The 14,070-nt window shown below is 41.5% G+C and overlaps 1 protein-coding gene across 1 annotated transcript in view; it reads right to left on the bottom strand.

Moving 5' to 3' along the window:
• The window catches only part of LOC122798719 (zinc finger protein 260-like), a 170,734-nt gene that overhangs the window by 117,540 nt on the left and 39,124 nt on the right, over positions 1-14,070 (bottom strand). Inside the window, 1 exon segment of the mRNA XM_044067815.1 lies at positions 6,649-6,775. Within this exon segment, the coding sequence (XP_043923750.1) occupies positions 6,649-6,775 (127 nt within the window).

Here is a 14,070-nt window from a genome sequence, read left to right as displayed (position 1 = left end):
TTTTTGAGAGGGTACCAGTTGTGATTTCTTTTCGTTTATGGTGTACCTTAGACAAGTTAGAACCCTTTTTACAAACGCCAGATTTTTTAGAAGAATGGCCTGGTTTTCTGCCTGAATTAGACAATCGTCCAGGTATGGATATATTTGAATATTTGTTTGCCTGCAAAATGCAATTACTGGAGCCAGGCACTTTGTGAATACCCTGGGTGCAGTAGACAAGCCAAAGGGCAGTGCAGAGAACTGATAATGCAAGTAGCCTGCTTTGAAGTGTAGGTATGTTCTGCAAGATTCCCTGATTGGGATATGCAGGTAAGCCTCTTTTAAATCTAGAGTTGCCAACCAGGCATCCTTGCCTAGCATAGGAAGTAACTGGTGAAGAGTCAGCATCTTGAATTTTGGAATGTCCAGAAAGGTGTTTAGACTAGACAGGTCTAGAATTGGACGCCATGATTTGTCTTTTCTGGGTACCTCATAAGTAGGTATGGACAAATCCAGGTCATTAGAAGAGTCAGAAGAAACAGAGTCCTGTTCAGAAGATTCATAGTCAAGTTCAGCCCTAGGCCTCTTAGAAGGGGGGGGGGGTTGACAACCCCTGATTAGAGTAATTAAATCTTCAGCCATTTTGATCATTTGTTTTCTAGGCATAGGGGCCTGAACATGTGGCCTGGGCATCAGTTTTTTAGACATAGATCGAGATTTAGGCCTTAGTATTGAAGGTGGAGTCAGTTTAATATGCAAGTCTGTAGGCCTGAATACACCCTCAGAAGTCGGTGCCTGCACAGCGGCTCCGGACCCATCCAAGGTAGAGACATCTGCGGGTTCCATAGGTGAAGCATCTCGTGGCATATTGGACTTTGAATGGGTCTCAGTAGAGACCTGCAAATCAGAAGTAGTGGGTATCAGAGGCTGCGAAAGCGCCTCACTGAGTGCCGGCGAACTGGTGACTGGCTTAGGAGAAGCGTCGTCAGCAGTTTTAGACCTCAACGGCCTGTCTCTGTCTTTTTCTTTTTTCAGTATTCCGGTAGTCGGATGGCTAACCGACGTCATTTCTGGATAATTAAATCGAGAACCGAAATATTTAGAAGCAAAAATGTACAGATGACGCATAGTGCGCTGATTAATTAAGCACAAAACCAATAGCAAGGTACGTCGTGGTCAGGGCCTAGGCAAGGAATACAGTACAAATGTAAATCCTTATGAGGCATTTGCTTCCCACAAGTAATACAATTATTAACTTTTACTGACATCGGTAAGGAGCAAGAAAAAGTTTCCCCAACGGGGTACTTAGCTTTCAGATGAAGACTTCGGTCCTGAAACTCGAAAACGAAAATTTCTGGAGTCTGCCGACTGGCACTTGTGGACTGCTTCTGCTTCAGGCACCGCACGGCAAGAAAGACTGATGTAATGGTGTCGGCTGCATGTTTTATACCCCTGACGACCTGACGTCATGGAAGAAGGGACAGCAACTGACGCAGGACCAAAGACTTTGTTAATCAGGCCGACTGAGGACAACCTGCCAGCAGATTTCCCAAATGTAATGACTGCAACAGCGAAACACAAAGAACATCATAGTGATCACCTGATACAAGTATTTATCCCAGCATGGAAACAAGCCACGGACAGTCTATTCACAGTACATTAATATACATCAGGACTGCAGTCTCCATTTTCTGTTTCAAACCAGGGCTATGAAGTTGATATAACTATTTTATTAGTGCATTTTGTAATAACATATTTTACACTGAACTAGTTTAGAAGTCTGAAAATAAATTTCAAAACATTTTTTGTTTTTAAATTACAGGAAATGTAGATAAATAGACGTTGTCGCTGTACTTAATACTCTGGAACTTTTATCAGTTTCATAGGTGATCACTACGCTTAAGGCCCAAGACACTTTACAAGACTAGAAAATAATGCGCTGATATGACAGTATTAAGTCTTAATTCCCCAGATATGGGATGGGGTAGCATCAGGGTAGTGCATCTTTGGGTGTTGGAGCCCCGAGTCATTTCACAGACTGCCTCTCTCCATAAGGGACATGGAAAGTACCATGGGAGTGAATTGATGGTCCTCCATCCATTATCCAAATTCCTTTTGAACTGAGTGAGGGTGGCAGGCTTTGTTTTACGAAGATGGGAAGCTTATACTATAGACGAGGTAGCCTTTGGGATATGTCTCTCCAGCAAGTTCTCTTAAGGTTCAAGTCCATGGAACATGTAACCTCATATAATTGTTTTATAAAATATGTAACATTTTCATCAGGTGTGCATCAGAGAATGCCTTGTAGGCCAGACATAAGTCACCTCTCAATAAACAATATGAGACAAAGTAAAGGGATGAAGCCTTTAGTCAGGCCGCATAAGATGTGTCTTATATTTTGTATTTTTAGTGAGAAACCTCAGAGTCCACTCCAATTGGTGCAAGTACCTGGTTAGGTACATGCAGAAGGGAGCACTATATTTGATTATGGGCCTCATGAAGGCCAAGTACAGTGGCGCTATAACTTCCTTTGACCTTGATGCCATGTCTTTACTTATAAGTTGAGCCACACAGAAGGATTTTCCCACTACCTGGTGGTCAAGGTTTAGGTTACTATCCATCTGTGTTCCTAGGTCTCTCACCACTGGGTCTACTTTTAGGGTTGTGCTATCAACACTAGAATTTGCAGGGATATCTGATTTATTGAAGGGTGTAATTATGCATTTTTTAGCATTTAGTCTCAGACCATGGTTTTGGTACCAGCCGTTCATCATTTTAGGTCTGTTTATAGGATGTCAACATTGTTTGGTGATTCAATGGTTGCTCCCAGCTTACAGTAGTTAGCAAACTTGGCAAGCCAGAGACCCCCAAGATTGGCCTTCACTTCAGAGACGTATATACCAAACTGGAGGGGTCCCAAAACTGATCCTTGTGGGACATCACTAGTAACAGGTTTCTTACTGGAAGTGGATTCACCTGTCTGGACAACATGTGTCCTCTCAGTGAGCCAGTTTGCTATCCATCTGAAAAAGTAGGGGTTTATGCCTAACTCAGTAAGTTTACTTATGACCCCCCCCCCCGAGTATGGGATTGTATTGAAAGCTTTGGCCAGGTTTAGATAAACAGTGTGTACTGTTTTACCTTCATCCATGACCCTGGTGACTTTCTTGAAGAAGTTCACCAGACTAAACAGGCAAGACCTCCCTTTGACAAAGCTAAACTGGATCTGTTTCAGTGTTTGGAAATGTCCTATGTTGTTACCAATCGGTCCATAAAAATTCTCTCCATGATCTTGCAGAGAAGACTGGTCAAGCTTATGCGTCTGAAGTTATTGGGTCAATTGATGGGCCCCTTGTGCAGACGGATGACTGCTGCAGTCCTCCATTCTTCTGGGACAAAGTCCATCTGGAGGTTGTGGTTAAAGAGGGTCTCTAGTGGCTCTGATAGACTCTGTTTTCAGCTATTTAAGAAGCATTCTGGAATGTTGTTGGGACCCATGGAAGCTGTGTTTTTGGTTTTAGTGAATACAGTAAGGACCCGTTCCCTTGTAAAGGCTGATGAAGGGATGGTTGCGGGTATTTCTTTGGGTGTGATAGGAGGTGACTGGTGGGAGGTTGAACTAAACTCATCAGCCAGCAGGTTTGCTACAGTTTCAGGCTGAATGTAAGTATTGCCATCCATAACTAACTTGGCACATTGTTCAGAATTTCCCCAGAGGTTACGAACATAATTAAAAAAGCCTTATGGTTATCTTCCACTTGAGAGATCATCTTTGCCTCTTAGTTTGCTTTGGCAGATTTGACCAGCTGTCTAATTTGTTTGTTTAGACTAGGGAGTCTCTTTTTGCACTGTTTTGCCTGTTCCTTCTTGGCTTTGAAGAGGAATTTTTTCCCCTTTTTTGAAGAGCCTATTTATGCTAGGGGTCTAACAGAGTGGTTTATTTTTGCCAGTAATCATAGGTTTGAGCCTGACAGGAACCACCTCCTCTATGCAGCTATGAATGTGGCTGAACATTGCATTTGTGTACAGCTCAGAGTAGGCCTCAGTGTCATCGGGGTTCAGAGGGGCTTGGAAGTTTAATAAGCTGTCACTTAGTTTGAGGTAACTGGCCTTAGCAAAGTTCTTAACAGGTTTGGAATTTGATGGGGGTTCTAGGTTAGTTTGAATACTAAAGGAAATCATTTTGTGGTCAGATGTTACCAGGGAGGAATTAATGCACAGGAGGCAGCAGAGTCCCCCACACATTCAGGAATACCAGATGTAGGATATTTACAACTCTTGTTGGGGAGATAACTAGTTGCTCCAGGGTGTTTGCACTGATGAAGTCCAAAAACCTCTGAGGAAGTGAACCGAAGTTACCCATAACTATGTTGTTAGGCCAAATGTTAAGAGATTCCAGTAAGTTTAGGTAGGAGTACTGGCTTTCCAGACTCATGTTAGGGGATCTGTACCTAGCAATGATATGATAATGGGTCGCACCTATGGCTAGTTGGGCATGGAGCAGCTCATTAACTCATGCTGTTGGGCCATTCTAGCAGTGTACTTGTCCTTTATGAACACTGAGACACCTCCTCCCTTAGTTTTGTCCTGAGATGAGGAGGATCGAAGCATATGAAAGGCATTGTAGCATTTGATAACCAAGTTGCTTTTCATGCTTCTGAACCATGTTTCCATGACTGCACATATGTCTGCATTCTCCAGGGTGAGAAGTGCTTCCAGGGAGGGCAGGTTTTTTACTTAAATTCCTAGTGTTGAGCAGCAGTACCTTTCAGATGGTTGTGAGTTACTTTTATTATGTTGGAGGGTTTAACACCTTGGAATGGCCTAAAATAGGCACTACAGGGATAGATAAAGATTTTGCCATTATCTGGAAGCTAAGTGGTGACAGGTGCAAACCATCACTGGCAAAGGATCACGGTTTGCTGATTATTTCTCCCCGGGCTGAGAAATATTGGGTCCCCTTGTTGTGACACCAGAAACAACTGTTGAAGTCAATCATTTATTGCTGGTACTGTGACATCATCATTGGTGAAGGTAGGATGCTACTCAAGGCTAGATTCATACCCGGCTGGGACAAATGTTCAGAGAGCTCCATCATGTCTCTCTTTATATAGTCTAGTGTGGCATATCTTAGGGTGTCTACACCCATGTGGACTATGAATGTGTCACACTAGTATTTGTGGTTTAAAGTGCATGCATGATCTGGCAGGTCCTGGCTCCAGCCAGACAGCTCATTGTCATCTTCGTGTTTAGCCTGGAAGGGGGACACGAGTATGTCTTACAATGGAATCCCCAATAACTAGAATCTTTGGCTGTGTGGTTTGTTGCCTTATGGGCTTGGAAGCAGGGATACTATGATTTTCAGAGTTGTGTGTTATGTGAGGTGCTGCCTTTTTTTGAGTGTTTGCAGGGCCACTGAGAGGCACATTTAGGAGGTCTTATAGGTTTGGGTAGATTACATGTGAATATCTCCACATATGTGGGTTTATGTGTTTGTTCCTTAGTGTTGGTAGTGAGTGTTTTGGGTATAATGCTGACAACCTGTTTTGCATTTTTCATATGTGCATGTGAGAGTTTTGCCTCCAATGGCACATTGTATATCCATATCTCTTACATACTCTTTCTATTCTACAATTAAATGGCTGCCAGTGAAAGAGGCAGTTACTACACTACCTTAGGATGCCATATCCACAAGGCCAGAAACAGAAATGACAGGGATTTAACGATCCATTACACCAGATCCTTAGTAGATAGGAAGGAGTAGGGGAGAGTCACTAAGTGAGAGTGTTTAGTAGTAACCTGCTGGATGACCTGCAGTGGTGCTGTCATCTGAGCAAATTGGCAGCTCTTCAAGCAGCTATGAACACTGGGAGACTATGGACAGCATTTCCTATACTGGATTTTAAACTAGAGAGGTTTGTGTATATACAAGGCACAGGTAAGTGTATTTGCACATTGGTTTTATACCAGCAGGAAGAAAGTCTTTTACACAGTTAAGCCCTCTAGCCAATCAGATAAACACACAATAAGCCTTCCAGGTGTTAAGATAACTTGCAGTCAGTATCCAAGCATATAAAGGAATAATGTGGTCAGTGTAAGAACATCATTGTTGGATACTGTAACACTTACAGGGCCCCATTCTAAAATAAGCTGGCTTTACAGATATGCCTTCCACAGGAGTAAGTTGCTAAAACTGAGAGCAAGTGTTCTTGAATGTGGTCCTTATCGTATAATATCTCTTTGCTACTACTGTCAAACAGAACATTCGATCAACTGTTGCATTTCCAAGCACTGGACTTCACTACAAAACAATGAGTCATAAAAATTGATGAAAAAATAATCCGATAAATCTGGGTAAGATCAATCAATGCACAAAGCACATTCACTTTGAGAAGGAAGCATACACATTAATAAATTATCACAATCAGTTTATAATTCTTCTTCATAAAACATTCTTAGAGCTAAGTTGTTGTTGTGTCTTTCGGCTTTTCCCGGTTAGGGGTCACCACAGCGGAACTCCGGTCCGCTAATGATTGGCAGTTGATTTTTACGTGCTGAGTTGCCAGCCCTAACGCACAAACTTCAAAAAAGGTATGCCCAATTCACGCATGTCTCCACGCAGAAGACTGCACCCAATAAAAAAGGATGGAACCTCAGAGATCCTCTTACCTATAGAAATCATGTTCTCATAGTTTTGCACCATCACTTCTCTGTGCAGCTCTTTCTGATGGTTACTTAGCATCTTCCATTCCTCTCTAGAAAACTTGACAGCAACATCTTCAAAACTTTCTGGTATCTGAAAGCAGAAAAATATTTGTTTGTTTATCCTTGCTCTCACTGTAGATAGCGGATGAATTTGAAAAGTTTCAAAAGAGTGTAAACAACTGTGTCAAACCTGGCACAGGTTGATGGATTGCAGAGTTGTCAAAATGAATAAACTTTCTATTCAGCGAATTCACTGACAGCATTATGAAAACACAGCAGATTCATGACTGGGTTAGCAACCAGGATGACCATTTACATTTATTCACTTCCAGTATAACACATCTTTATAAGAACACTTAGCAGTATAAGAGACAGCTAAGCACTAACTTGTGCAGACATGCATCTGGAGTGTTTCTCCCCGGGCCTCCACTGAAAATTGTCTCGTTCCAAGTTGGGCTTTCCCAGTAAACAAATGTTAAATAACTTAAATAAATAAATTAGACTGTATAGATGTGCACTTAACCTACTAAGTTCAGACTAATACTGATCAGTCTTTACTCTATTAAAGATTCATTTTAAATCTGTAAATTATTTTAGGAACAGGACACACACTACTTTTATGTTATATAAACACATGGTCAATCATTGATAAAATATTCCTTGAGCTTAGCAGATGGAAAAGCAAGCATTTTTCCAGGGACAAGTAGTCTGTACCCCTCCTTATGCAGGGGCAAGCCTTTCACACCTCCTAATCTGCAAATAATAACTCCACTGTTCCACAAACATGAGGAAAGTTGAAACTCAGGACTGAAACTCAAACCAGTCTCACACTGTGATCCCACGCTGCTGAAGTCTGCACCATTCACTCTCAATCAGTAGGGTTCAGGCAGTCATTTCCTGACCACCAAGCACAAGACCACAACGAGGGAAACCTCACACAACATCAAGACATTTTCATATTAGTTAGTACAGTATTAACTTATAATATATAATTATATTATTATATGTTATACTAGTTAAATTAAACACAGAAAATTATAGTAAACATTTCTTTATAGTGAATACTTTTGACACCCCGGACTACAACATTTTTAAAGATATACTATCACAAATTAAAAACTTCTTTAACTTCTGCTCGGCACTTCCTAATATTTGAGATTAAACTACATCCCATGGATGACCAGTCTTTGTTTGGTTACTACTACAAACACATGGTTAACTCACACTACTTGGTTTAGACGAGTAATGTAACCCTAACATAACTAATCCAAAATTAAATTATGAGCTTTATTAACTGTTGAATGTTTCAGCCAGGTAAATGCGTATAGAAATCTTCACAGCTGCAACCAGACTGCCTACATTTCTTACTCCCTTCTTCTCCCAATCCTCTTAGTCTTTTCCAGCAATTTATTTTGGTAATTATAATGTCTATTTCAGCAGATGATCCCTCCCACTGCTGCCTCCACCAACCTTACCTTCTACATTTCAGTCTTATTTTCACCTCCCTTACCCTCACACCCACCTCCCTTACCCTCACACCCCTTTCCTTAGTATTAACAATTATTGTTATCTAATAATGCTAGACACTATAGTCCCACCATTACCTCCATCAACTTCACCTTCTACTTTCTACTTGCCCTGACTTTTACTTTAATCTCCTTGGTACCAACATCCCTGTTCCACATTTCTGCTTGTTTCCACATGCACACCTCCTTATTACCAGCTCTTGGTCACTGTTACTTAATAATGCTGCCCTCTTCACTAAACATTCAGTGGGCTATTTATGAAAAGGTTAATTTTCAGTCTTCTGTTATATTGTTCACTCATGCAAATACAGGAATAGTGTTGGTAGAATGGTTAAGGCATTTACATTTAGCTAAATAAACCACGTGTTTAGAATAACAATCAGAATAGAAGTTGCTGATGTAAAAACATTTATAAGCAGAGGGAAAACCACAAAATCATTTTTTGGGAAAGTAATGCACGTGTACAATTTACCAGTTGTGGCAGTAACCACATGTTCATATGTAGATACTATAAACATTGTAGATTTATACATGAAGGACCAAATGCAGTAGTGAAGGAGTACAACAGGACCCTCTCCTGTCCTGGTAGGTGTAATTGTGACACCTCAAGGGTGGTTTATCTTGCAGCATGTGATGCGCTTTATTTGGTAAAACCAAAGGAAAATTAAAAGATAGGATTAGAAAGCACCTGTATGATATTAAAAAGAACAAGTCAACAAATGCTTTGACTAGACATTGGGCACAATGCGTTGATTTCAGGAAGTTTGTCTTTTTGTGATTGGCAGGACAGTTGGGGTTGATACACGTGGGGATTTGGATATGTGCTTGAATTTAAAGAATTGACTTGGTAGTTGAGGCTGAATGCTATGGCCCCTCCAGCAAGTCAATCATGAGTGTTTTGAAAATGAAAGCTAACATGCTGTAAGAAATAATATTTTAATGGTAAAGGCTGTATTTGCTTAGATATTGTTAGTATTACAGAAGCATTATTTAGTTAGTTTGGTACCAGTAGGAGGTTAGCTTGTTACAACATTATTATCATTATTATTATTGTTTTGGACATGATTGTGATGCTGTACAATTTTTCCAGAAAATTAACAAATGTCTTTTAGCATATTTAGTTGATTATACACACATTTATACATATTTTTATTGATTTTGACAACATTGTTATTGATTTGGATAGTGTTTTAGATAACTTATTAATTAGTCATTAGGATATGAGGTGGCTGGTTTAATTGTGTATTTAAACAGATGTGTTGTTTGTGTTATTAACTCTGATGAAGTCCTTTTCAATTTGGATGAAAGCGCTAAGTTAATAACATTTTTCATTAAAACGGAGTGGATTCAACTAACTTAACATTGCTCGTGTGTTGTAACATTTATGAATAATTGGTTGAATAAAGCAAGTATTTAAATTGATATAAACACAATAATTGCAATTTTTACAGATGTGTACCCATCTGATTACTAACAGGTGTAGGAACTTTCCTAACTTTATTACAACATAAAAGCTCTTTCAAACTACTCTTATTCCTAAAAGTAAATTGTGGTTATTTAGATACTCTTTTTAGTTAAATTATTAAACTTGGAAGTAAAGATTACTGTAAAGAATTGTTATCAAATGGTTCCTCCTAAAGTGGTCAGAGAAGGCTCCAAGGTCAGCAGGGACCAGGCTGAAGACCTGGAAGCTGACTGGAGAGAAAGTATAACAGTTCAGGGCTCTAGCACCCCAAGAAGAGGAAGAAATAGGTGGAGTTAAAAAATAGCATATGTTAGGACTACAGAATAGATATGTGGCTGAGCCAGATCTGGAAGTAAAGTACATAAGGAAAGCTGGTGGTAGAATGCAGAAGAACAGGAAGTCATCAAAAGAAAGGAGGAGTGCAGGAAGAAGTGGGAGACAGAAAAGACTGACCAGGCTATGAAGGACTACTGGTTGGCTAACAAAGAAGCTAAGAAAGAAGTTCCAATAACAAAGAATGGGGTATTGGAGGCACTGTACCAACTTCTGGAAAGTGACTTATTCAGGTTGCAAGGTAAAGACAGAAAGATAAAGAAGATAGTCAACTGACACCCTTCATAAGGGATGCCAGCAGCAACCTGCTCACCAGTCCAGAGGACATCAAAGGCAGATGGAAGGAGTACTTCCAGCAGCTTCTGAATAAAGAAAACCCCACCTGCCCCCAAAACAGCCTATGATGAGAAAAGAAGAGGAGCCCACCCTAGAAGAAGTAAGAACAGCACTAAGGAAGATGAAGTCAGGGAAAGCTGCAGGCTCATATGAGGTCACAGCAGATATTATAAAGATGCTAGGTGAGATAGGGGAGAAATGGCTCCTGAGGGTACTAATAGCAGTGTGGAGAGAAAAGCTTATCCCAGATGACTGGAGAATAAGCATACTTGTGCCAATGTACAAGAACAAAGGGGACATCCACAACTGTGGGCAGTACAGAGGCATCAAACTCCTATCACACTGCATGAAAGTTCTGAAGAGGGTGATTGACAAATGGATATGCACAGTAGTAAAATGTAAGATGAGAGATGAGCAGTTTGGATTCAGTGAAAAACAAAAAGACAGCTTGGAAACACCAAAGCAAATTCTCTCTCAGTTTAATTCTCTCTCAGTTTAATGAAGCGCTTTTCGTCTTGCACATGTGGCAAGACTTCATCAGTTTTTGATGAAGTCTTGCCACATGTGCAAGACGAAAAGCGCTTCATTAAACTGAAAGAGAATTAAACTGAGAGAGAATTTGCTTTGGTGTTTCCAAGCTGTCTTTTTGTTTTTCGCTAGTTTGTCTTACTTTGGTTCCTGTCTGTTGCAGTTTAGATTCAGATCAGGATGCAGCACAAATTGATCCGATGTTTGCATTGAGACAGATACTTGAGAAGAAGCTAGAGATGAGGAGAGAGTCCAACCGGGCATTCCTAGACTTGGAGAAAGTATATGACAAGGTCCCAAGAAAGCTGATCTGGGCAGTACTGTGGTGGTTTGAAGTCCCAGAAACATTGGTTGAATTAGTGCAGGCTATGTACAAGGACCCAATGACTGAAGTACGAACGGTGTTTGGCCTCACAGAGGGGTTCCCAGTGGGAGTGAGTGTACACCATGGTTCAGATCTGAGCCCACTGCTGTTCATACTGGTGATGGACTACATTAGCAAACAGGTTGGAGGGGAACGGATCAACAAAGCTGCTGTATGCAGACAATGTGGCAGTACAGGCAGACTCTTAGGTTCATAGGTTGGTACTAGGCTATCAGCCCTAGGGCCTATACAAGCCTAGCCATAACAATTCCCTGGCTATTTCTTCCCACATTATTTACTTTCCTGGACCCCTGTCTAGCAGGGCGACTGACGTGATCCCTGGGGTGAATTTCCTTTCTCCCATCCAATCGTCAAGGTTCCTCTTGAAGAGGTCCAAAGAGGCACTCTGCTTGACATGCATGGGCAATCTATTCCAGAGTCTGGGGAGTCTCTGGGTCAGAAACCTATCCCTCCAGCATGTTTTGTTTATTGTGATGACAAGGTTTAGATCCCTGGAGCGTGTAGCTCTGAGGGATTGGGATTTCTTTAAGTGTAGCATGTCCAACAGCTCTGGGTTTGACATGGCCTTGTATGTTAAGCAGAGATCGCCTCTGAGTAGACGATATGCGACAGAGTATAGCTGGAGTTTTTTAAGGCGGTCAGCGTAGGGCATCTGCTTTAGGCCTGTGATTCTTTTAGTGAGGTATTTCTGAGGCCTTTCCAGTTGTTGCAGATGTCTTGAGAGGTACATACCAAATGGGGCGTTGTATTCTATAATGGGTCTAATGAGGGATGAGTACAGTGGGACAATGACCTCCTTTTTTCTGGATGAAAAGCCCTTCGTGATAAGGTGTGCCACATAGAAGGACTGTTGTGGCGATGTGGTTATCGAAGGTGAGACCACTGTCCACCTGTGTCCCTAAGTCTCTTATCACACTTTCTGTGTTTAGTGTACTGCCACCTATATGGTAATTCATGGATACATGTTTTTTCCCAAAGGGGATAACAATGCATTTCTTGGCATTGAGCTTGAGCCCATGGCTCTGGCACCAAGCATCTGTTTCTGTAAGGCCCTTTTGTAGAGTATCCACATCATTTGGGGATTCAATAATGGCTCCCAGTTTGCAGTCATCTGCAAACTTTTTAGCCAGAGTCCCTTAGTGTTGACCTGTACTTCAGAGAAGTAGATGCCAAACAAGAGCGGCCCCAGGACTGAACCCTGAGGTACTCCACTTGTCACTTGTCTGGAGCTGGATTTGGAGTCGGCTACTTTTACAGTGTGGGTTCTATCAGTAAGCCATTTAGCAACCCATTGGGTGACATAGGGATTAATACCCAACTTAGTAAGTTTATCTATGATTCCAGAGTGGGGGATGGTGTCAAAGGCCTTGGCAAGGTCTAGATAGGCTGTGTGGACCACCTTACCCTTGTCCATGGCTCTGGAGACTGATTCAAAGAAGTCAATCAGGTTCAGGAGACAAGATCGGCCCTTCACAAACCCAAACTGGGTGGGGTCCAGTGTTTGAAGGTTGCCAATGTCTTTGTTTATAAGTTCCATGATAATACGCTCCATTGCCTTGCAGATAAGGCTTGTCAGACTGATGGGACGGTAGTTTCCGGGATCCAAGGTGGATCCCCCCTTGTGGATTGGGATAACTGTAGCTCTGCGCCACTCAGTGGGCACGAAACCTGAGGTGAGGCTATGATTAAACATGACACTTAGGTGAGGTGCCAGTTCATATTCTAGTTCATGTAGTACAAAGCCCGGGATGTCATCTGGTCCCATGGATGCTGTATTCTTGGCTTTAGAGAGTGCGTTTTGTACCTGTGTGGCCGTTATTACTGGAATTTGGCAATCTTCCGGTATTGAGATGGGCCATTTAGGGGGTGAGAGGGGGGTGAAGGTGGCACTGAATCGATCTGCCAGGATATTGGCAATATCCTTTGGATCAGTATATTTACTGCCATTCTGTTTTAGCTCAGAGCAGATCTGAGCATTGCCATTTAGATTCTTGACATAGTTATAGAATGCTTTGTGGTTGTCTTTGGAATCTTTGGCAATTTTATTTTCATAACTAGCTTTGGAGGATTTTATGAGGCATCTCAGTTTCTTACTGAGGCTAGTAAGGGAGTTTTTGCATCCTGGGATTTTCCTCTTTTCTGCAAAAGTTTCTTCCTTTTGTTGTAAAGTTTGTTTATGGCAGGGGACCACCAGATTGGCTTCCTTTTTTTGGATGAGAGCATTTTGGTTCTATTTGGGATGGCATGATTCATGCATGAGTGGATGTGCTCGTACAATGCCTTAGTGTAGGATTCAGCAGTTGAACTTTCAGTTCCCGTCTGCATGGGTGTCATGAAGTTTGTCACTTCTGATTTGAGTAGCATGAAGTTGGCTTTGGAGAAGTTTTTATGGTGGTTTCTTTACTGGGGGTGGGGTGGGATGTGGATGTTAAGGGTGATCAGCTTATGGTCAGACCTGACTAACGAGGGGGTGACCATAGGTATGGAGCATTGATTTGCCATGTTGGTAATGACCAGGTCTAGGATATTGGAGCCCTGGTGGGACTATGGATTAGTTGATCCAGGGCGTTGGAATTTATGAATTCCAAGAACCGTTGCAAAGGTGTTGGGACATGAGTAGTTTTCCCAGTTAATGGCAGGGTAGTTAAAATCACCCAGTATTAGGGTGTTTGGTTCTATCTTAATATTTTCCGGTATGTTTAAAAAGGTGTAGTGAGAATCTTGGGGTATGGTGGGGGATCTGTAGCAAGCTACAATTTGGATTGCAGTCTTACCTAGTGTTAGTTGCACTTGGAGAATTTCAGACACATTGT

The sequence above is a fragment of the Protopterus annectens genome, chromosome 3.part1 (assembly GCF_019279795.1).
Source record: "Protopterus annectens isolate FY-2018-M chromosome 3.part1, PAN1.0, whole genome shotgun sequence".
Taxonomy (NCBI): Eukaryota; Metazoa; Chordata; order Ceratodontiformes; family Protopteridae; genus Protopterus; species Protopterus annectens.
Note: the sequence above shows the minus strand (reverse complement) of the source record. Positions and strands in the feature narration are given on the sequence as shown.